Raw genomic sequence first — 25,219 nt, forward strand, 5'->3', positions numbered from 1 at the left:
ACTGTGGGACTATTTAGGAGTAATAGTGACCAAACTGCTCGCCAAAGCAGGCAAAAAGTCCCAATGTGTTTTAAAAAATGGTCGTAAAAGTATGAAACAAAGAGAAAGTGTAACACATCACCAGGGACAATTAATTGAGCAAAAGAAATATTAAGTAGCAGACGCCACGTGAAGAGACCGAGGAAATCTGAGAGAAAATGAAAAAAGAAACAAATATGGACAAAGAGGAAGGGGGACAGTAGCAAGAGAGGAGAGGGGGGAAGTAGGATGGGAGGGGAGGCCAGAAAGAGAGACTGGAGGAAATGAACGAGGTAAAGATACTAAGGAATACAGTGTGCGAAAGGGATAGGCGGACGGGCGTGATTGCAGAGACAGTGGAGAGAGCATAGATTGAAATAAAAATTAAATCATTAAAATGTGAGGGAATGCCATAGTACATTAGCAGGAATTCACAAAGCAAGTAAACCCCTCGAATTAGCGATCTAATTGATCAGTCGTAGGCAGCTGGAACATTCCCATTGGCCAAAGAGGTGGAGCGAGTGTAACGGAGAGGTGAAGCTTCAAACCAAGACGCTGCTCTCGCATCTCTGGAGGCAGAGAGAAAGGGAGCCGCGGTAACTGCAAGAATAAACCCATACAGAGATACACCGGTGTACTTCTGGTTCCAGTTCCAGGCTGCGCCATGGACTCGACAATCTTCCAGATCATCATCGATGAATTAGACCCCAACTGCAGCCTGTTAGATGCTCTGACTCTCCAGGATCATTTCTACGAAACGGAACCAGTCCCTGTTGTTGATCCGACTGGTATGACAATCCCGAGTAGGAAATTGTAGATTTAATTTACAGAGTTGTGGCTTACATTTGATTTCACTTTTACTCCCTGTTATCTTTTCGTATTTTAATGCTCATTTTTATAACCTTTTCCTAAGGTGTTTATTGCAACTCTACAACCGATGAAATTGGAACTTGCTGGCCGAGAACTACAGCGGGGCAGCTTGTGGCGAGACCTTGTCCTGAATCCTTCAATGGAATCAAGTACAACACTACAAGTAGGCACTGATTTAATAAATGTGAATGTGTATAAATACCCGTTAAAATTATTCTTTGTAGGCTAGTTTATATTTTGTTTCACGGTTGGCTTTAAGTAAACGGTGCCGTTAAAACACTTTTAAAGGTTATTGGCGATGCAGTGGGGTCCGCTTAAGGCTACACCGTAATGTTCCAACTCTGTGAATACATTTGGTGGAAGTTGCATTTACTGCTGTTGGTGCTGGGGACGAGGCTGTTTAACTTGAACGAGTATAAAGTTCGTATTCGAAGCAACCGAAAACAATGTGCAGTTTTAAATCGAGACGGAGAAGGGGCTGTGAGTAATGGTGACTTCAGCTGTCGTTGCTGGAAAAAAATGTTCCGTTCTGATCGGATGCAGCCGATAATGAATGAAAATCAAAGGGCTGAAACTGCACCCTGCCTTAGAAAAGCACAATAAAGTTTGGTTGCCAAAGTGATTATTGTGCTTTCACTCTGCAAGTAGAACTGGTGCTTAGAAATATTCGATAGTGATGTGAGAGCGATGCACTTAGTGAGACATCCCCGCTGGTAGAAGTGGCCGTAATCGGGCTATTCGTTAAAAACACACAGAAGGGAAACGAGGGAGATTTTCTTTATCGCAATTAGTCTTTGTGATCTGGACTGCATCCCCGGAAAGGCTTCTGAAATAGCTTTCTCAAGACTGCTGGTTGTATAATTAGAAGGGGTGGGGGGAGTAGTGAATGTACAGTGAAAGAGCAGAGGCAGTGGAGCTAAATGAATATTATCTTTGAAGATATGGTACAAACATGATGGGCCAGCTGGCCTCTTCTGTGTTTGCTGCGAAATTGAAAATGTCAACATGTCAATTGCATGGTTGCAAAGGTTCATTTTTCATATGAAGTCTGTGTAGATTTAAATTCTGACATTAGGTAAATAAAACTGCTTACCTGGCAGGTGAAAAAGCCTCATGCTCATCACAGGGAACTTTCAGAATATGCCTGGTCCATTAGTTACAAGAAAAATGCCTTTAAATGTTCAATACATTGATCCCACAATAAGAAATATTCTGAACCTCCAGAACATTTGAAATTCTCCTGGATAGGCATTAAGAGAAGATTTTGTTTAAATGAATGAACTTACACAGTTAATAATACTATCAGGATTTCAACTGTGTGTAAGATCACCAACTCAACAGAGGGAGATATTCACTTCAAAGTATAGAATGATTGTGAAAATTAGTGAGGAACTGAGAAGAAATTACAAATACATCTTCTAATTTTGGTGCAGGCCAACATGTCTCCAGGAGCCGTTATATAGCAGAACTCTTGTTTTTCTGACTGTCTTTATTGTAGGATAAAAATCACATATAATTTTGATGTAATTTTGAGAAAGAGCATACACTTTACAAAGCTCTGACAAAATAATAATTACATTCTGGTCACCCCTGAGCGAATATCGCTGATCAAAAATATAATTTTCTAATGTCTGAATTCCAGCAAAGCCTAGAGACGCTCTTCAGTTAGTTGTAGGAGAAATAGACAGTGTTAGATAGTAATGAGAGCAAAACTGATACTGGTGAATGGTACATTTGGGACTATTGTTTCAGATTTTACGGAGAAGAAATTTCATTTTCTAAGATAAACTAAATGATCTAAATGGCAAAAAAAATTGCATAATTCATTTCAGCACCCATTTGAGGAGAAGTGATGAATCAGTGGCTCCAGCTCCAGATCAAGAGATGTCACTCCATCACTCTTTGCCCAGAGGGAAGCTGAAGTGAATTACACAGCTCTGTGTCATTCAGACATTTCAGTACGCCTGTAGAAGTCAAAGTGGAGGCAGGATTCAGAGAGCATTAAGCTCCATACAGCAAATGCCATTATTTATTGAAACATTAATGCAAGAAGTGATGCAAAGTGCTTGCAAATAGGTTTCAAGGAACAGACTAGTGAGATGGAAAGGAAATCCTTTTATTGAGAGAGTACAGGACTGTCAGTACAATTGAGAACACTTTAGGCATCATCAAGAAAATTAATGATTTTCATCTTGAAAAAAAATATAATTTGACGTTGCGTCTGCATACAACTACATATAGCTTGGTTATGCCTTCATCTGTAATTTTACTTTACATATTTTTCTCTTCTGTATCTCAGTACAAATACTTTGACGTTTATTTCTCTTCAAGTATCTCACCGAAAACACAATTCTTAACGTGTGAACCTAGACACTTCTTAACAGAAGGGAGTTGAAACAATTGGTGATATTCCTTCTGAGTTTGCTCTGTTTTAATTTGAATTTGAAGACAAACTGCTGGAGGAATTTAGGAGGTCTGGCAGCTTCCAGAGAAGAAAATGGGCAGTCGACATTCTGGGTCAACATACTTCATCTGGATTGAAAGATAGAGGCGAGATAGCAGTTCGTTGTTTTTAAAATTCAGATTCCAGCATCTGTAGTCCCTTTTATCTCCTTGAAACAAAGTAATATTGCTAAATTAATTAACACTTGATTCTCATTCTGACATGCTTATCCGTCACCTTTTCTCCCACCCATGGACGTTCCTACATTAGCCTCATTCACCACGTCAGAAGGAACAAAGTGGAGTGGAAGTAATGTAAAACATCTTCAAACCCGAGGGATTGTCTAAGATGAAAAACAACACAATTCCATTACGAGGTGTCAGCTATTGCTCACTTGGTAGTAAACTCACATTTGAGTCAGTACGTTCTTGAATTCCGCTCTATCATCTTAAGCATTAAAAAAAACTAAGCTGATACCCAAAGTATTATTGAGGAACTGATAGAGGAGTCCTCTTTTGGGTAATATTTTAAACTGAGACTCTTTAAATTGCCTCAAGTAGATGCAGAAGATCCCATAGCACCATTTCAAAGAAGATCAAGGCAGTTCTTCTTGGTGCGTGGTGACTGTTATCCTCATTTCTATATCAAAAAGGCATCGTCTCGTTGTTATCACATTGCTGTTTGTGAAACATGACTATGTGTAAATTGGCTGCTATTTTTCCTGCTTTGTAAAAGTGACTACATTTTAAAAGCATTTCCCCTATCACGAGCTGCTTTGACATTCTCGGAAAATAACAACTGGCTCCTCTATAGAAATCATTCTGAGTTCTCTGTTTCCCAAATGCCTTATGGCTGTTTCTTTCACTCCCAGCTCTCTGTATCTGAAAATTGAGGCTTGGGTAGCTTCAAAGATGAATGGATCAGGCTAAGATTTGTTCTATGGGTCACTCAGTATACACAACATTGCCATTTTCCAGTCATCCCTGAGTATTAATCCTCCAAGCAAGACCTTCTAAGTACTCTTGGGGTGGGGTATCATTCCCGGTGAGGTAGAGCATGTTCTTCCCAGAGAATTTTTAACAGCTGACTAGGCCAACCACCAAAGCTGTCAGATAGTGTCAATGCAGCACAACAGTAATAATGATAACTTACCCCTTACCTTTGAGATGTGTTTTACAAATGCAAGTATGATTTTTTTTATTTTTTTATTTACTTGGTTTTCAATTGCAGTTCTTATCTAACAATAATGTTGACTTCAGTTTTGAAAGTTGCACTTGAACTAGTCTCAACATCATTTTGGCACGAGCTCCAGGGACTCACTTTATAACCTACAGTAGGTAAATGGATAGTTAATAGTTTGAGTTCCCTCTTAACTTTCCAAGCTATGGTCTGAGACCAAATGCATAAAACATGTTATAGAGGGCATTGCTGGGTACTTAGCTGGAATACTGTGTACAATATTAGTCTGCTTATTTATGAGATAACTTAGGTACATGGAGCTCAGAAAAATAGAGGGCTATGGGTAACCTTAGGTAATTTCTAAAGTAAGTACATGTTCGGCACAGCATTGTGAGCTGAAGGGCCTGTATTGTGCTGTAGGTTATCTATGTTTCTATGTTAATGTATTAGACATGGTTCAGGGAAGATTTGGTAGACTTGTATCTGGAATGGGCAGACTGTTCTTTGTGGAATGATTGGGCAGGTTAGGCTTGTATCCACTAGAATTTGTCTTGGTTGAAACATCTAAAGGGTTTTGACAAGGATGAATGTGAAAAAAAGTATGTTTCTTCTTGTGGGAAAATCTTGAGATAGTGATTATTTATTTTAAATAAGGAGTCATTGATTTAAAGCATAGATCAGCTGATTTTTTCCATAAGTTTTATAAATCTTCAGACTTCTTTCTCAAATGTTGGTAGTGGCTGATTCTTTACAATCAGCGTGGGTGGAGTGTTTGAAAGGTTATGGAGAATCTGGTGGAAATATGCAGTTGAGCTTTTTGGCTGATTAGTCATGTTTATATTAAAATATCAGATAATCAAATTTACTTTGATCATAAGAACATAAGAAATAGGAGCAGGAGTAGGCCGTCTGGCCCGTTGACCCTGCTCCAACCTTTCATCTCCACCTACCTGCCTTTTCTCCATAACACTTAATTCCCTTACTCTGCATATTAATTCCCCTACTATGCATATTAAGTGGAGCTGGCACAAGACACCATGTTATCCACCCTTCCTTCTAAATTGTATTTTTGTACCTTAATTCATCTGAAGTTAGGGAACAAATCAGGGCTCTTTCAAGTCGTCAAGTCGATTGTCATTTAACTATATACATGTGTACCATCAAACGAGACAACATTTCTCTGAACAAGCACTGTATAACATACATAACACATCATAATCTAATCTAATAATAATTTATGAAAGTAAGGATGAAATCTACAAATGGGATACACATAAATACACAAACTAAAGTGCATAAATTAAATATCACACCTTGTTGTCCTCGCTGGGCCTCAACATCTCCCTCTGCAACAGGATCTTGGACTTCTTTACAGAAAGGTCAGAGTCAATCCATGTGGGCAGCAATATCTCTAGTCCTATTTCGCTGAGCACTGGCGCTTCCCAAGGCTGTGTGCTCAGTCCATCGCTGTTCACACTTCTGACGCATGACAGTATCACAGGATCCAGCTCTAATCTCAAAGATGACACAATGGTGGTTGGCCTCTTCAACAACAATGATGTATCAGAGTACAGAGATGAAGTGGAGTAGCTGGTGGACAGGTGAGAAGATCATTGTAGCTTGGGATCAATAAAGCTGCAGAAGATATTGTGAATTCTACTTATGAAGGTGCAGTCGTGATAATAAATAGAATTCAGACTTTGCTAAATGTTGGAAAGACAATATTTACGCACCAATATCTGTGAAGACCAACTGGTCTATCAGGTCTATTCAATTAGTGTTCCTGCCACCATGTTACTTTAGAGACACATAAAGAAAAGACACATAAGTGGCCAAACACATAATGCACCAGTAAGGTCATTTGATTGAGATCTATCAGTTGCCCAAAACATATTGGAGTTACAAATAACAAATTGTGCACTCTTTAGAATTAGAAATTTGCTGAGCCCTCATTAAGTCTCTCTGTTTGAAAGACACTGGTGACTTTTTACTGAGTACCTGTTTGACAGTTTATTCTAACAGATAATGAGTCCCTGTGAAAAGCTTTAGTTCCTGCCATCTATCTTAATATGACTTCAAATTCTATAGAAGTGCCCTTTAGTCATTTCAAATAATGTAACGAAGCTTAAGCCTACTCCTTGGTTGCTTTAAAAGCCTTCAAACATTTGACATCCACAAGGACGTGATAATAATGGTAATAACATCAAAGTGCTTCTAGTCACACCTGATGCAATGTATACAATTTAACATAGTTCTTTAAATAATTTAATGTTATATTGAAGAATTCCCTTATGTCTTGCATGCATTATCTCGAGATATTGTAGATTTTTTTGTGTTGTTTGTTACATGACACAACTATCAGAATGCTGTGATAATTGACCCAAGTGCAGTCAGTTCAGCTATCTGGAAAGAATGCATAGACGGTTACCTTGCATTTTTTGGGGGGGGGGGGAACCTCTGAGTGCCTTTTGAACTTCAAAATGTTGGTGATGGTGCATGTCTACTTCTCTCGAAATAGTTCAAAAAAGGTAGTCTGGTTCAATGATCAAAGCAAACTAACACCTGCATCATGTGAGACAGCAGAGTACATCTGAAATATTTTAAACCCTGCTTGCAGTGTTGTATGGAGCTGAAAGTCATTTTGGTGAGGATGTTAGCACTGTGAAATTAATATCTTGTGTCATTTCAGAGAGCAGCAAAATGATAGTGTGAATCAGTGTACATTTCTGATTTGATGACTGAGCTGCCACTTTGGAGTTTAAGGATCTAATACCCCTTTCAACCTTGGAAAATCTAAAATGCTTTTAGCAACAGGGAAGTGGTGAAGTCAAGTTGGTTGATAGCCAATCGGCAGTTAGCAATGAAAAGATGCAGAGTAGGTAGAAAACCAGAGCGGGATGTCCAGGAAGAGGAGGAGGGTTGAAGATGGGAGGAGGGGTCATCAGTGTGGGGTTGAGCGTCCTTGCCAAAGAAGTAGGCACGGAGATGGAGGTGGCAGAAGAAGAGCTCAATGTCATGGCAGGTGCTATCAGAATCTACGGTTTAGCTGTATTCATACCCTTGTGTATTGTAAGTGGAGTTGATTATTATTCCATGGTGGAAAGAATGGTCTCCAAGCTCTGTTCACCTCCATTGCATATTGGTGCCTCATTCATGATTTTTGACATTGAGCATGAACTTTCTGGCAGGCTCTTTAATTCACCAAGCATTTATTGTGCATACATTTGAGATCTGGAAGAGGGGACCAAGTGTAATGTATAGAAGTTTGCTAATGATATTAAATTGAGTGGAAAAGCAAATTGTGCAGAAGATATGAAGAGTCTGCAGAGAGATATAGATAGGTTAATTGAGTGGGCAAGGGTCTGGCAGATGGAGTACAATGTCGGTGAATGCAAGGTCATCCACTTTGGAAGGAAAAATGAAAGAGCAGATTATTATTTAAATGGTAGAAAATTGCAACATGCTGCTGTGCAGAGGGACCTGGGAATGCTTATGCATGAATCACAAAAGGTTGGTTTGCAGGTGCAGCAGACTATCAAGAAGGCAAATGGAATATTGGCCTTCATTGCTAGAGGAATTGAATTTAAGAGCCGGGAGGTTATGCTGCCACTGTACCAGGTATTGGTGAGGCCGCACTTAGAGTTTTCATCTTCTTACTTGAGGAAGGATATACTGACTTTGTAGTCAGTGCAGAGGAGGTTCACCAGGTTGATTCCAGAGATGCTGGGGTTAGACTATGAAGAGAGAATGAGTCGCCTGGGAAGGTACTTGCTGGAATTCAGAACAATGAGCAGAGATATTATAAAATCATATAAAATTATGATGGGGATAGATAAGATAGAGGCAGGAAAGTTGATTCCACTGGTAGGTGAGACGAGAACTAGAGGACATAGCCTCAAGATTCGGGGGAGTAGATTTAGGACAGAGATGAGAGCAACTGATTTTCCCAGAGATTGGTGAATCTGTGGAATTCTTTGCCCAATGAAGTAGTGGAGGCTACTTCAGTAAATATATTTAAGACAAGGTTGGCTAGATTTTTGCATAGGAGAATTAAAGGCTGTGGGGAAGAGGCAGGTAGATGGAGATGAGTCTATGGCTAGATTAGCCATGATCTTATTGAATGGCGGAGCAGGCTCGATGGGCCAGATGGCCTACTCCTGCTCCTATTTCTTATGTTGTTATGCTTTTATACCCACCTTCTTCTGTATCCTGTACCATTAAAGCTGTTCTTTGGGTTCTTATAGACCAATCAGAAAACTCCATGCTAGTGGGTCTTATGTAAGTGGTAGGAAAATTAATGAACAAAATTCCAAAGGATGTGATTTTTGTACACTTGGAAAAATGGGCTGATAGTAAGCATGGCTTTAATGAGGGAGATGGGAGATCCTGTTTTACTAATAAGACTGAATTTTTTCGGCAGGAATCTAAGAACATTGAGAAGACAGGGTTGTAGACATTCTCCATATGGACTTTAGTAGGGCATTTGACAAGGTCCAGCACAGTAGGCTGGCCCATACGATTAAGGCATATAGGGTCAAAGGTGAGGGGGCTAATTGGATCCGAAATTGCCTTTCTGATAGGAGATGATTCTTATGAGATTCTTTGACCTTGGTGACAGGAGGACATTCTTATGAGGCTCTATTCAATTCCAGCTACTCAGTATCCACACAACACACTTTTCCATATACAGTATATATTTTCTCAAGCATTATGTTTTCTAATGAATCAAAAATCTGATAAATAAAGTGCAACAAAATGGCCTGAAACTTCTTCCGGTTTAAATATTTACACTTCTACCTGGGCTGCAACATTCTACCATATTAATGAAACTATATAGTTTCAGGTTTTGATGAATTGCTGTATAGAAAAATTGATCTGCGTTGGTGCTCCTGCCTTCTGTACAAATGGTCGAGCTGAAAAGCATGGATTTGGATTTTGGGTGTGAACAAGCTCATATTCAGTGGAAATTATTTCACCTCCCTCACCACCAGTTTCCTCCATGCCACCACCCCCCCCCACCCCGGCAAACAAAAGTTCAGTGAGATGCTGACTCAGAAAATGTAAATTATAAAGATGAGCAGGAACTTGATTTGTACAGAACTGTATTTCTGACAAAAGATCATCTCGCCACATGCTACATTCTGCCTCATCTCTTGAGTAATTCCACTCAGTTCCTTCTTTTCTTACTTCACTTTCTCATCAGTTACTGCCCTTTCCTGTGGTTTGTAAGTTATATCCTATCTCCTTTTAGATCTTTAGTAGTTTCCGAGATGCATCTTCAGCAGCAACACTGGGAGTGAACTGAATTTCTTTGGTCTCCTGAAAAAGTAGAACCTTTGGTGAGCTTAATTGGTCGTGATGTCAACATAGTCGGACCAGGGCAGGCTACTGATGATGTGCACACCTAGTAGAAACTTGGGATCTTTTGCATCCAGCTAGGAAAACTAAAGAGGACTCAATTTAATAGTATCCATGAGCCATATCTCAGAAGTGCAGCACTTCACGAAAACCAATATTGATTTGCATTTGCTATGCTTGATGCAGCAATGATTAAGTAGTTTTGTTTTTAAATCTTAGTTTTGGTGCTGTTTTGGGTGAAACACACTAAAATTTACTTTGTTTGTATTAGTAAAAACATTAGATGTCTCATGCATCATTCTGTTGATTCATTGATGGAACCTTTGTCTTCTGAATCAATAAATTTACCTCTTGCATGTTTAGCATAGGTTGACAAATTAGTGAGACCTGAGAGAATGTGGTGGTATCTGTAAATCAAAGTCAAGTTCATTGTCACATGGACAAGTACATGTGCATACAGATGCAATAAAAACTTTACTTGTAACAGCATCATGGGCACATGGCATCATATAAGCAGCATTCATAAGAAAAATATAGATGTAAACTGTACACATCATTTACAACAAAAAATTACATCAACAAAAAGATTAAGGCAAAGTTTAGTAATTTGAAAAATCAAGGCATATATGTATATATTGTGTTTAAAAGAATGTGGACCTCGAAGTGGAACCCTCCTTTGCTCGTTTGAAATATAAACTATATTGTCATTCACAATAATTATTTATTTTCAATTCTGGTATTGTGCTCTGCATTATGGATCTTCAGTTGCTATGAAGGATTAAGAGTACTTCAATTTTAACACTGATTACGCCTCTACTGGAGATTTTTAAGTTATATCATATCTCCTTTTAGATCTTTAATAGTTTCCAAGGTACTTCTTCAGTAACAACACTGGGAGATCACTGAATTTCTTTAGTCTCCTGCGAAAGTAGATATAAGTGTTTCTGGGCACACTTTGACAATAATGTCTGAACCTTGGAGAGGGTACAGAGGAAACTTACCCAGAATGGTACTAGGAATAAGTGATTATGGTACTACGGAATGATTGGAAATGCAGTATTTTCTCCGAGGACCAAATATCCTCAGAGGATATTTGACAGAAGGATCTAAATTCATGAATGAGTTTCACTGAGTAAATAAACTGAAACACTGTTCTGAATTAGAAGGGTCATATATTTAAAATGACTCATAAAATAGCTAGAGTCAGCATAAGGAAAGAATTTTCATACAAGTTTCCTGCGATCTGCATTACACTACCTGAAAGAATTGTGGAAGCTGATTTAATTACAACGATCAGAGCAGAATTGGAATGATTCATAAAGGGAGAAACAATGTATGGAGGTAAGGATGGAATTAATTGAATTAAAAAAAAACAGCACCTGTGCGATGCACCAAATGGGCTTCTATTATTTGTGTTTCTGTTCACTGAGAACAGGATTATATGCCATATGAATACAAGTACCTTCTTTTGTAAAAGGTGTTCAACTCAGAATATAATCAAATATCAACATGACTGTAATGACTAACAAGCTTTGAGAGCAGTAACCGTAGAGATATCATTAACAGGCCCATAGATGGCACAAACAACATGTAGCTCCTTTCAGGTTAAATGGATGGTGACGCCTCCAGTAATGGTTATTCGCACTTTCGTAAAAGATATGTGTTTTTTATAAGGGATATTAATTAAGTTTAAAAAATAGGTTGCCAGATTTGCTCAGTATCACTAAAACTATGTCTTTGAGGTGTTCCCAAGGATAGATGTTTGGGAATGGATAGAAAGGTACAAATGCAAATATTTTCAAAACCTAGTTTATCAGTCTCACATCCAAATCTGAACAAAGCAAGTTAGGAAGTTCTACCATTTCCATTATTGATGCTGCCCTCACCTGCACCTTCTCCACTTCCTGCATATCTGCACTCACCATATCTTCCTGCTGCCTTAACGGTGATTCCTCTTGTCCATACCCACCACCCTGTAAGCCTCTGGATCCAGCATATCATTCAATGTAAATTCCACCATCTCCAAAGGGATCCTACCACTAAACACACCTTTACCTCCCCCCGTCGCCCCAACTCTCCATCTTCCACCTGCGCATTCACCTCCTACCTCACCTCCATTCAGGGCCCCAATCTGCCCTTCCAGGTGAGGCAACATTGCACCTGCAAATCTGCTAGGATCGTCTATTCTATCTGGTGCTCCCAATGCAACCTCCTCTATACTGGTGTGCCCATCGTAAATAGGGGGACCGCTTCGTCAAGCACCTCCACTCCATCCGCCAAAAGCGGAACATCCCGGTGCCAATTCCCATTCCTGTTCTGACATGTCAGTCCATTGTCTCCTCTTGTATTAAAATGATGCCACCCTCAGAGTGGAGGAACAGCATCTTATATTCCGTCTGGGTAGCCTTTAACCTGATGGCATTTCTCCTTCTGATTTAGATAATCAAAAAAAAATTCCTCCTCTTCCCCTCTTCTTCTATTCCCCACTCTGGCCTCTTACCTCTTCTCACCTGTCTATCACCTCCCCCTGGGTCCCCTCCTTCTTTCCTTTCTCCTATGGTCCACTCTACACTCCTATCAGAAAAATAGGTTGCCAGATTGGCTCAGTATCACTAAAACTAGGACAAATGGGATATCTTTGAGGTGTTCCTAAGGACAGATGTATGGGTATGCATAGAAAGACAGGAGACTAAGAGTGGGAATAAAGAGAAACTTTTCTGGTTGGCTGCTGGTGGCTAGTGATGTTCCACAGGAGTCTGTGTTGAGACCGCTTCTTTTTACATTATGTGTCAATAACTTAGATGATGGAATTGATGGCTTGGTTGCAAAGTTTGTGGATGATATGACGATAGGTGGAGGACCAGGTAGTTAAAAGGAAGTAGAGAGGCTATAGAAGGACAGACAGATTAGGGGAATGGGCAAAGAAGGGGCAGATGGCATACATTGGCGGAAAGTATATGGTCATGCACTTTGGTAGGAGAAATAAAGGGGTAGACCATTCTCTAAATAGAGAGAAAATTGAAATATCCAAGGTGCAAAGGGGCTTGGGAGTCCTTGTGTAGGATTGCCTAAAGGTTAATTTGCAGACTGAGTCTGTAGTGAGGAAGGCAAATGTGATGTTAGTATTCATTTCAAGAGGACTAGAATATGAAAGCGCGGATGTAATTTTAAGGTTTTCTAAAGCACTGGTGAGCCCTCACAGAGTATTGTGATTAGGCTTGGGCCCCTTAGCTAAGAAAAGATGTGCCAACACTGGAGGAGGCTCAGAGGAGGCTCACATAAATGATTTCAGGATTGAGCAGCTTGTTATGTGAACAACGTTTAATGGCTGTGAGCCTGTATTCACTGGAATCAGAAGAATGAGGGATGACTTAATTGAAATGTATCAAATGTTGAAAGACCTTGTAGGAGGATATTTCCTGTGGTAGGAGAGTTTAGGACCCAAGGACACTGCATCAGAATAGAGGGGCGTCCTTTTAGAATGGAGATGAGGAAGAATTTCTTCAGCCAGAGAGTGGTGAATCTATGGAATTCGCTGTCACAGGTGGCTTTGAAGGCCAGGTTTTTATGTATATTTAGGCAGAGGTCGATAGATTCTTGATTGGTCAGGCATGAAAGGATACGGAGAGAAGGCAGGAGATTGGGACTGCAAGGGAAAATGAATCAGCCATGATGAAATGGCGGAGCAGAGTTAATGGACCAAATGGCTTAATTCTGCTCCTGTATCTTATGGTCCTATCAGATTCCTTCACCTTCACCTATCTGGCTTCACCCATCACCTTCCAGCTATTCTCCTTCCCCTCCCCTCAGCCCACCTTTTTATTCTGGCATCTTTCCCCTTCCTTTCTAGTTGTGAAGAAGGATCTTGGCCTGAAATGTCAACTGTTTGTTAATTTCCATGGCTGCTGCAGGACCTGCTAAGTTCCTCTAGTATTTTGTGAATGTTGCTGAAGTTAGGAAAGTGATGAGAGTGAACAATGTGAGAGAATAACTTTCTCTCAGGAGGTGAGTCAATCTGTAAAATCTATGTACCTGTACTTTAACTGGATTTTTATTTTAACACATGACATGTCAGGATTCAGTAAAGCTGACAGGTACACACAGCAGAAATTGGCAGCTGTTTCATTAGACCAAGTATGTGGTCATGTATATTCATAAAATCTCTTTACTTAGCTTGACCTCTGAGTAACTTTTCAGTATCTTCGCCTTTGATCTTGACCTCTTTTAAAGTGGACCTGCACAATACTACCAACTCTGTGAATATTATTTCACTAAAGGGATAGATTTTTCCTCTCTCTTATTCTCTAAAAGATTTACTCTGTCTGTCTCTGAGATCTCTGTTGCAATTATGATCAAATTACAACATTTTACAGTTTCACCATCTTCTTATACTTCCTCTGTTAATTGATTAAGTCCATGGCTTTCCATAGATTTGTTCGGTATAATTATCACCAACAACTTGTCCTAGGCAGCACACACAAAATGTTGGAGGAACTCAGCAGGTCAGAAAGCATCCATAGAAATGAATAAATAGTCAACATTTTGGACTGAGACCCTTCATCAGGACTGGCAAGGAAAGAGGAAGATACCAAAATAAAAAGGTGGAGGGAAGAGGAAGAAGGATTTGATAGAGGTGATAGGTGAAACCAGGTGGGCGGGAAAGGCAAAGGGCTGGAGAAGATGGAATCTGATACAAGACAAGAGTGGACTATGGGAGAAAGGGACGAAGGAGGGGCACCAAGGGAGATAATAGGGAGGTGAGAAGAAGAGGTAAGAGGCCAGAGTGGGGAATAGAAGAAGAGAGAAGGCGAGGGGAAAAAAATGACTGGAAGGAGAATTGATGTACATGCCATCAAGTTGGAGGCGACCTAGATGGAATATGAGGTGTTAGTACTCCACCTTGAGAGCAGCCTCATCGTGGAGGCCATGGACCGACTTTTCAGAATGGGAATGGGGATAGGAATTAAAATGGTTGGCCACCGGGAAGTTCTGTTTTTGGCAGATAGAGCAGAGGCACTCCACAAAGCAGGCCCCCAATTTACTTCTGGTATTAATCCAGCCATTTGGAAGTTACAGCTAAAAACACACCAAATCTTCTACTACTCTGAAAGCTTAGGGATCTTGGCATGTCCCTGTTGATTCTTACCAATTTTTAGAGACATGATATGGCAACTGCTCTGCCCAAGACTGCAAGAAATTGCAAAGTTGTGAGGATTTTAGCTTTCCCTATATTGACTGAGATTTCCCAAGTACAACAGAATTAGTTGGAGCAGAATTTGTTGCATGCATCATGGAAGATTCTAAGGGACAGCAAAGAGGTGGTTGTACTAGTGAAGGAGCTGTACTCAACCTTATCAAATTAAACTGGGCAGGTGCTGGAAGTGTTGATGCAGGAACACTATGGGAACAGAATCATAATTCTACAAGTATTAAGATAGTTACAGAAAGGGATAAGGTTGGGGTAAAGTCCTAAATAAGGACTTTGAGGCTGAATTCACTGGCTCAAGAAATGACCTGGCTGAAGTACTGTAGATTGGGAGCAGATCCATTTTGACAAGACAACTTCTGACATGTAGGAGTCTTTTAAAAGAGTGCTCGTAATAATTCAATGCCACATGTTATACTAAGGGTGAAAGATTTAGGGAAAATTGGATGACAAAGGATATTGCAGGTTTCTTCAAGAAAAAATATTATATGATAATATACACAAGATTGCAGATACTAGAATCTGGATCATTAAACTAAATTGCTGGAAGAACTCAATGGGTCAGGCAGCATCTGTAGAGGGAAATGAATAGTTAATGTTTTGCATCAAGATCCTTCATCTCACAGAACTATACAATATATGCTGGCAAGAACATAATAGGTACAGGGAACTACAATCAAATGAGGCCATTGAAGAATAGACAGAATATAGGAGAGAACTTAAGAAAGAAATTAGGAAGGCGTAAAAAGACAATGAAATATCCTTGGCAGTCATTGAGTCATAGATAAATACAGCATGGATACAGGTCCTTTGGCTCATTGAGTTCATGCCTACCCAGTGCCCACCCAGCTAGTCCCAGTTTCCTGCATTCAGCCCTTATCCCTCTTAGTCCCTCCTCTTCTTAAATGATACAATTACACCACCTCAACCACTTCCTCTAGCAATTCGGTCCATATACTTTCCACCTTCTGCACGAAGAAGTGGCTCCTCAGGTCCCTTTTAAAACTTGCCCCCACCACCACCTTAAATATATGCCTACTAGGTTTTGTCCTTCCTTACCCTGGGAAAAAGATTGTGACCATCCAACTTATCTCTGACTCTTATAATATTAAACATTTCCTTAAGGTTGCTCCTTATCTCCAGCATTCCAAAGAATAAAGACCTGGCCTGGCCAATCTCCCCCTTAAACTTAGGCCGTCTATTCCAGGCAACATCCTTGTAAATCTAATGTCTCTTATTTCTAGTTTAACCATATCTTTCCTATAACAGGGCAACCAAAACACTATTCCTCATGCAGCATCACTGCTTAAATAACTGCAAGCTAATGTCCCATTTCCTCAGCTGAAGACCCTTGCTGATGAAGGCCAGCATGTTAACACCTCTTTCATCACCCTGTCTACATGTGATGCAACATTCAATGAACTATGTACATGTAATTCTGTTCCGTAATGCTCCCTAGTGTTCTATCATTTATAATATAGGTCCTACACTGGCATGACTTTCCAAGATACAATACCTCACACTTGTATGCCACTCCTTGGTTCACTTCCCTAACAGATCAAGATTTCCCTCTAACTTATCATAACTTTCTTCACTCACAATAACACCTCCTAACTTGTGTCATCCACAAATTTACTAGTGAAGCCTTGTGCATTTGCATCCAAATCATTTATAGAAATAATGTTTAACAAGCGTCTCAATACCATGTTCCGTAGTGCACCCCTAATCACAGGCCTCCATTCCAAGAAACAGCCTACAACTAACACCTGCTGCTTCCTACCTTCAAGCTCATTTTGAATCCACCTCACTGGTTGTCCCTGGATTCCATGGGACCTAAACTTCCAGACCTGCCTACCATGGAGGCTGCTCAAGAGATAACTGAAGCACTTGGAGATGTTTTGGAGGGCATTCATGTTATCAGAGAGGAGATATTTGCAGCTTTATAGGCCATTAAGGTGGACAAAGCCCCAGGTGTACCATCGGATTTTGTCAGATGCTAGTGAGAAAATTGCAGAAACCTTTGCAGAGATAATACTGGAGCCTTGATGAAGTCCAAATAGACAACATCCATGGCCTTATCCTCATCTACCGTTTTTGTTATCTCTTCAAAAATCTCTAACAGGCTCATCATGCAACGTTCCTCCAGACCACAGTGCACCCGCAAAACATAAAACAGATGCAGCATATAGATCAAAATATTACCATAAATAAGTTAATAGAATGTATTTCAAAATGAATGCAGTGTGCAGCACAGCTGAACAGTAAACAGCACAGTATGTAGTAAATGCCTCGCTGTTTTAGTGACGAGACCTCAGTGATGACAGGGTATTCATTAGTCTCACAGCTTAAGGGAAGAAGCTCTTACCCAGTCTGCCAGTCCCAGTCCTGGTGCTCCTGTACCTTCTTTCTGAAGGCAGGGGGTCAAAGAGATTCTGGGATGGGTAGTAGGGAGCCGCAACAATACTTAGGGCCCTTCATCTGCAATGCTGCTGGTAAATGCACAATTAAGCGGAAGGGAAACCCTGATGATATACTTGGTGATTTTTATTATCCTCTGTAGGGTCTTGCAGTCTGGTGCCTTGCAGCTCAGTACCACATAATGATGCAGCCAGACAGGACACTCTCAATGGCGCTCCCACAGAAAGTTGTTAGAATGGGGCCAGGGAGCCTTACATATCTCAGTCTCCTCAGTAAGTATTGGTGGTGCTGTGGCTTCTTGACTAGTGAGGAAGTGATGTGGGTCCAGGTTATATCACCCATTATGTGCACACCAAGGAACATTGGTGCGCCATTGACGCGCAATAGAGAGTGGTTGACCTGTGCCTTCCTGCAGTCCACAGTCATCTCTTTTGTCATGTCCATGTTGAGACTCGGGTTGTTGTTCTCACAGCATTTGACAAGTCTCTCCTCTTCTTCCTTATGTGTTGACTCATCATTGTCACTGATGACACCGACCACTGTAGTACCATCAGTGAACTGTAGTATCATGAGCTGGATCTGACAGTGCAGTTGTGAGTTAGTAGCAGGCTGAGCTCACAGTGCTGGGAGGAACCAGTGTTCAGCGTGATGGAGCTTGACATGTTGCTGCCAGCTCTGACCGATTGGGATCTTTCCATCCAAGAAGTCCAAGATCCAGTTATAGAGAGGGGCAATGAGTCTCAATGAGGACAGTTCACCCACCAGCCTCTGACGGATGATCATGTTAAATGCTGAGCTGAAGTCGATGTACAAAATGCTGGTGTATGAGATATAATTTTCTAGGTGGGACAGGATGGAGTGGAGGACAGAGGCTAGGACATCATCAATGGAGCAGTTTCAGCTGTAGGCAAACTGGAGTTGGTCCCATGTAGCAGGAAGGTGGAATTTTATCAAATCCATTACCAGCCACTCTAAGCACTTCTGCTTGTTGAGGTCAGTGCCACTGGGCAGTAATCATTTAGATCAGTTACCACTCCTCTCTTGGAAGCTGGAATTATGGTGCCTTCCTTGAAGCTTGCAGATGCAGTGGACTGTTTCAAGTAGTTATTAAAGATTACTGTTATGACCCCTGTTAGCTGGGCGGCCCAGTCCCTCAGCACCTGACCAGATATATTATCCATCCACGCAGCTTTGCATAGGTCTCCCTTGGCTTGGATCCACCTCAGCTCGGCTGCAGCCAGACAGGGTGCCTGGTCTTCAGGGGGAGAGGGGTCTATCGTCAATGTCACATCATTCAATGCGTCAAATTGTGAAAAGAAAGCACTCAGTCTATCAGGAAGGGATGCATTGCTGTCATTCCCTGTAGTTCCCTAGCTTGTCTTTGCTACCTATCTTAATCAACAGAATAAAATTTGCCACCTTCCACTTTTTGGGAGCTTCACCAGGGCTTAACTACGAAATAAATATCTCTACAAGGACTTCCGTAATTTCCTCACTAGCCTCTCACACATTCCAAGAATATCCACCATAATGTACTGAGTACCTCCTCTCTGAAAACATGAATGTCCTACAAAACATTTCCACTTGTTTCCCTTATCTCTTGAGCCCCCATGGTTTTCTCCTCAGATTCCACTGAGGAGAAATATTTGTTGAAAACACTCAGATTAAGGGTCCTGCTCTCTCCATTGCCATCCTTTTACTTTTAATGTAACTGGTAACCCATTCTGATTGGCTGCTGGTTACCAGTGGAGTTCCACAGGGATCAGTGTTGTGACCGCTGCTTTTTACGATGTATGTCAATGATTTGGACTGTGGGATTAATGGATTTGTGGCTAAATTTGCCGATGATACAAAGATAGGTGGAGGAGCGGGTAGTTTTAAAGAAACAGAGATCTTGTAGACAGACTTAGATAGTTTAAGGGAATGGGCAAAGAAGTGGCAAATGAAATACAATGTTGGAAAATGTATGGTCATGCACTTTGGTGGAAGAAATAAATGGGCAGACTGTTATTTAGATGGGGAGAGAATTCAAAATGCAGAGATGCAAAGGGACTTGGGAGTCCATGTGCAGGATACCCTAAAGGTTAACCTCCAGGTTGAGTTGGTCATTAAGAAGGCAAATGCAATGTTGGCATTGATTTCTAGAGGTATAGATATAAGGGCAGGAATGTAAAGTTGAGGCTCTCATGAGACCACACGGAGTATTGTGTACAATTTTGGGCTTCTTATTTTAGAAAGGATATACTGACATTGGAGAGAATTCAGAGAAGATTCATGAGAATGATCCAGGAACGAAAGGGTTACTGTATGAGGAACGTCTGGCAGCTCCTGGGCTGTGTTCCCTTTATTCCCACTCGATGTTTTCTGCCTATGAGCCAATGCTTCATCCATGCTAGTAACTCCCCTGTAATTCCATGGGATCTTATCTTGCTAAGCACCCTCATGTGTGGCACCTTATCAAAGGCTTTCTGAAAATCCAAGTACACCATATCTACTACATCTCCTTTGTCTACCCTGCTTGTAATTTCCTCAAAAAATTGCAGTAGGTTAGTCAGGCAGGATTTTCCTTTCAGGAAACCATGCTGGCTTTGGTCTATCTTGTCATGTGCCTCCAGGTACTCCATAATCTCATCCCTAACTATTGATTCCAACAACGTCCCAACCACTGATGACAGGCTAATAGGTCTGTAGTTTCCTTTCTGCTGCCTCCCACCCTTCTTAAAAAGCAGAATGACATTTGCAATTTTCCAGTCATCCCGTACAATGCCAGAATCTATCAATTCTTCAAAGAGTGTTAAGGCCTCCGTAATCTCTCCAGCTACTTTCTTCAGAACCCAAGGGTGCATTCCATCAGGCCCAGGAGATTTATACACCCTCTGACCATTAAGCTTCCTGAGCCCCTTCTCAGTAGTAATTTTCATTGCACATACTTCACTTCCCTGACAGTCTTGAATGTCTGGTATACTGCAGGTGTCTTCCACTGTGAAACCTGATGAAAAATATGTATTCAGTTCCTCTGATATCCCTGCATCTCTCATTACAATATCTCTAGCATCATTTTCTATTGATCCTATATCTACCCTCAGCTCTCTTTTACCCTTTATATACTAAAAAAAGCTTTTAGTATCTGCTTTGATATTAGTCGCCAGCTTCCTTTCATAATTCATCTTTTCCTTCCTAATGACCTTCTTAGTTTCCTTCTGCAAGTTTTTAAAAGTTTCCCAATCCTCTCTGTTCCCACTAGCTTTGACTTCCTTGTATTCTCTCTCTTTTGCTTTTACTTTGGTTCTAACTTCACTTGTCAGCCACAGTAGTGTCCTTCCTCCATTCGAAAATTTCTTCTTATTTGGAATACAGCTGTCTTGCACTTCCCCCATTTTTCACAGAAACTCCAACCATTGCTGCTCTGCTGTCCTTCCTGCTAGTGTCCCTTTCCGGTCAGTCTTGGCCAGTTCCCCTCTCATGCCATTGTAATTTCCTTTATTCCACTGAAATACCAACACAATGGAGTTCAGTTTCTCCTACTCAAATTTCAAAGTGAACCTGATCATATTGTGATCACTGTACCCCAAGGGTTCCTTAACCTTAAGCTCTCTTATCACCTCCAGATCATTGCACAACACCCAGTCCAGCTCAGCCGATCCTCTAGTGGGCTCAACAACAAGCTGTTCTAAAATGCCATCCCTTAGACATTCTACCAATTCTCTCTCGAGGTCCAGTACTGGCCTGGATTTCCCAATCCACTTTCATGATAAAATGCCCAACTATTATCATGATATTGCCCTTCTGACATGCCGTTTCTATCTCCTGCTGTAATTTGTAATCCACATCCCGGCTGCTCTTTGGAAGTCTGTATACAACTGTTACCCTTGTCATTTCTTAACTCAACTCATAGTGATTCTATACCTTTTGATCCTATGTCATCCCTTTCTAATGATTTAATATTATTTCTTATACACAGGACCACACCACCCCCTCTGCCTACTAACCTATCTTTCCGATACACCAGATATCCTTGGATGTTCAGCTCCTAATGGCAGCAATACTTTAGCCAATTTTCAGAGATGGCCACAACATCAAACTTGCCAATCTGTAGCTGAATTTCAAGAACTTCCATTTTAATTCTTATGCTGCGTGCATTCAAATATATTATTTCCAGTCCAGTATTTGTTGCTTTCTGTTTTAACTGCACCACGTCTCTATTGCCCTGTAACACATCCCACTGGCTGTGATTATGCCTCATCTCCTGCCTGTCCTTTCTATCATCTCTGTTGCACGCTATCTTTGATTTATTTCTGTTTTCCCCTTCCTTAGCCTTATCACTCCAGTTCCCATCCCCCTACCAAATTAGTTTAAACCCTCCTGAACAGTTCTATTAAACCTGCCTGCCAGGATGTTGTACAGCTTTGGGTTCAGGTGTAACCTGTCCTTTTTGTACAGGTCATACTTCCCCCAGATGAGGCCCCAATGATCCAGGAGCCTGAAGCCCTGCCCCCTACACCGGTCTCTCAGCCACATATTAATATGCCTGATCATGCTATTCCTGCACTTGCTAGCACGTGGCGCAGGCAGCAACCCTGAGATCACTACATATAAAATAATGAGAGACATAGAACAGCATAGATAGACAGAATTTTTTTTCCCATAGTAGGAAAGGAAAGGTACATTGCATCTGGAGTTTCTCCGGTTAGCGGGCGATTTCCCTCCACGCCTCTCTGACGTAGTGGGGAACCGTGTACGAGGCAAGTTACAGCAGTGGTTGGCCGTTGCCTTCTGCCGGGTGAGTTTCCAAAGAGATCACCAGCTCGTAACCCAGCACAGGTGGAAAGCTTGCAGGGAGCCGGCTAGATTCGAACTGATGCTGCTACACCACCCTCCGGGTCACTTTAGTATAGTAAGGTAAGGCAGTCAAAAAACAAAAGGGCAGATATTTTATAGATTTGAGTGCAAAGTTGTTCAGAATGGTTGATACCTATAAGTTGGTCCAGAAGAGGAGATAGAACCATAGAACACTACAGCACAGAAAACAGGCCATTTAGCCCTTCTAGTCTGTGCTGAAACGTTATTCCGCTAGTCCAAACCTCTCCCATCCATGTATCTATCCAATTTGTTCTTAAAACTTAAGAGTGAGCCTGCATTTACCACATCAGATGGCAGCTCATTACACACTCCCATCACTCTCTGAATGAAGAAGTTCCCCCGAAACCTTTCCCCTTTCACCCTAAAGCTATGTTCTCTCATATTTATCTCGTCTAATCTAAGTGGAAAGCGCCTACTCACATTTACTCTGTCTATACCCCTCATAATTTTGTAAACCTTTATCAAATCCCCCCTCATTCTTCCACGCTCCAAGGAATAAAGTCCTAACCTGTTCAGTCTTTCCCTGTAACTCAACTCCTGAAGACCCGGCAACATCCTAGTAAATCTTCTCTACACTCTTTCAATCTTACTGATATCCTTCCTATAGTTAGGTGACCAGAACTGCACACAATACTCCAAGATAGATTTAAATCTAATCACTACATTTAAGAGGGATTTGGAAGGGTCCTTGTGCAGGCAAGGTATAGAAAGGTACATACCAACGTGGTCAAATTAATATAGATGAACAAAAGATTTGGCAAGGACTTGGTGTTATAAATTTCTTTTCCAGGAAAGGGGAGGTGTGCCGGTAAAGCCACGACGTGTTGTTGGGTGGCATGACTGTCAGCGCATAGGAGTTGTGTGTGTGTGTGTGTGCGTGTCAGTGTTTGCAAAAGCAGTAAATGTGTGAGGATAAGACAAAGCACAGGAGGTTTAGTATTTAGTAGTGATTAACAATGATGATCGGAATGTCAGAAAAGGGTGCAGTGAATTACGTCGCGTTTCAGGTCAGTGGTACGCTAGGAAGTTATGTCATTTAAAAATGATTTCACATAAATTGATACTTTCTGTTAGACAACCTCCTGCATTTCATCCGTGTTCATTTCTATCTGCAGGACCTTCTATTAATGTGGTTTGCCTCTCATCTTTTCAGCAGCAAAGCATCTTCCCTTTAAATGATGAAGACTGGGGTTTGGCTCTCATCTTGGAATATCTTTTGGAATACATAGTGCCTTGCTTCTGAGAGGTCAGAGTTTGCTGATGTGATGATTGTGTGATGCACAGGTGAGCAGGAAGTGTTTGAGAGTTTCTGTGCTCCTTTAGCAATTTTTATTCAAGGCTTCTGTGTGCCTCCAGTGAAAGGACTCATCTCAAAAGTGCCTCCTTCACAGTGATCCGGAAATGACCACTAATTGCATTTTTTCAAGAAGGCTTTGACAGCATTCTTGAATTGTTCCTTGTTTTCACCTTGTAATGCCTCGCTGTGTTGGAGCTTTCAGTAGATTCTCTGTTTTGAGCTTGAGTGTTAGGCTGGACCAATGGAGCCAACAAGATTTTATCTTTTTTATTTGCCTCTTTTTCCATGATACTGGGAGGAGAGTCATATTTTTCAACATCTAATTGTGGGCTATTCTTGTTAGAGGCTGACAAAGTGAGTCCAGTTTGGCAGAAGACCTTTGATCAGCATAACCTCTTTTTTTACATGCTTTAGTGAACAAGTGGACAGTGACATGGAGATTTGCCTTTAACTCTACATGTAAACAAACAGCTGTGTTTTGCAGCTCAATGATTGAGATTAGAGTGACCTTGGTTCTGGTGGGAAAATAAATAACTTCCTGTTTATCCCATGTATTAGTTCAATATGAGTATGAAGCTTATTGAAGCTGAGGAAAGAGTGAGAAGAGTGGCCAGCTATGTAGCTCACTTCACACCAGTGTTTATTGGTTAGGCATTCAGTTCCGAGGGTGTCAGTCTGGGAAAAGAGGATACAGCGGTTCACGTATTCAGACAGTGGATTTGTGGAGACAGGGTTGGTGTCATTTTTCTAATGTCTTGGGATGAATGCTACAATTGGCCCATTTTTCAGGAGCAAACAGGAGGGACATGGTCATGAGCTTTGTGTTAGGTTTGATATTCAAATATTTTTTTCTTCAGAGAGCCAAGGGGTGTGATGACACATTGAAGGCAGTGGTGAATTTCATCCTTGATCTCTGCCTTTGTTGTGAGATGATATTGGGAAGAGGGTTATCTTTCTCAAGCATCTGATTGTGGACCTCTTTTGTTGGTGGACGATAAAGTGGATCCAGTTAAACAAAGCTTAAACTTAAATTTTTATATGCTTCAGTGAACAAGTGGACAATGACATGGAGACTGAACTCTAAATATGCAAGTAAACAAACAGCTGAGTTTTGCAGCTCAATATTTGAAGTTGGAGTGACTATCATTAGAATCATAGAGTCATGGACTCGTAAAGTCTTACAGAATGGAAACAGCCTCTTCATCCCAAGAAGTCCATGCTAGCTATGTTGTCCAGTGAACTAATCCTATCTGCCTTTGTTTGGCCAACAGCCTTGTAAATCTCTTCTATCCATGTACTTATCTAGATGGCTTTTAAACATAGCTAATGTGCCTGTCACAGTGTCACAGCCACTGTTCCAAATACCCACTGTACTTCACATGAAGAAGTTGCCCCTGATGTCCCTTTTAAATCACTTGCCTATGGTCTTAAGCTAACAGCCTTTCGTTTTTAGCATCTTCCCTCATGATCTAATACCTCTAAAGCCAGAGTTCTAAGTTTCGGGGAATAAAGTCCTAGTTTCACATTGGAACTCAGTCCTCCATTACCAGACAACGTCCTGGTAAATCCA

General features: G+C 41.0%; 1 protein-coding gene across 2 annotated transcripts in view; it reads left to right on the plus strand.

Annotated features, from left to right (window-relative positions):
* The first annotated feature begins 682 nt into the window (after positions 1–682).
* The window catches only part of LOC140202707 (corticotropin-releasing factor receptor 2), a 166,607-nt gene continuing 142,070 nt past the window's right edge, over positions 683–25,219 (plus strand). Inside the window, exons 1-2 of one of the 2 annotated variants that reach the window (XM_072267939.1) lie at positions 683–821; positions 932–1,051. In XM_072267939.1, coding sequence (XP_072124040.1) covers positions 683–821; positions 932–1,051 — 259 coding nt within the window. The remainder of the gene's footprint in view (positions 822–931; positions 1,052–25,219) is intronic. The other variant, XM_072268031.1, reaches the window with a different exon arrangement.

Source organism: Mobula birostris, chromosome 1, assembly GCF_030028105.1.
Source record: "Mobula birostris isolate sMobBir1 chromosome 1, sMobBir1.hap1, whole genome shotgun sequence".
NCBI classification, from domain to species: Eukaryota; Metazoa; Chordata; class Chondrichthyes; order Myliobatiformes; family Myliobatidae; genus Mobula; species Mobula birostris.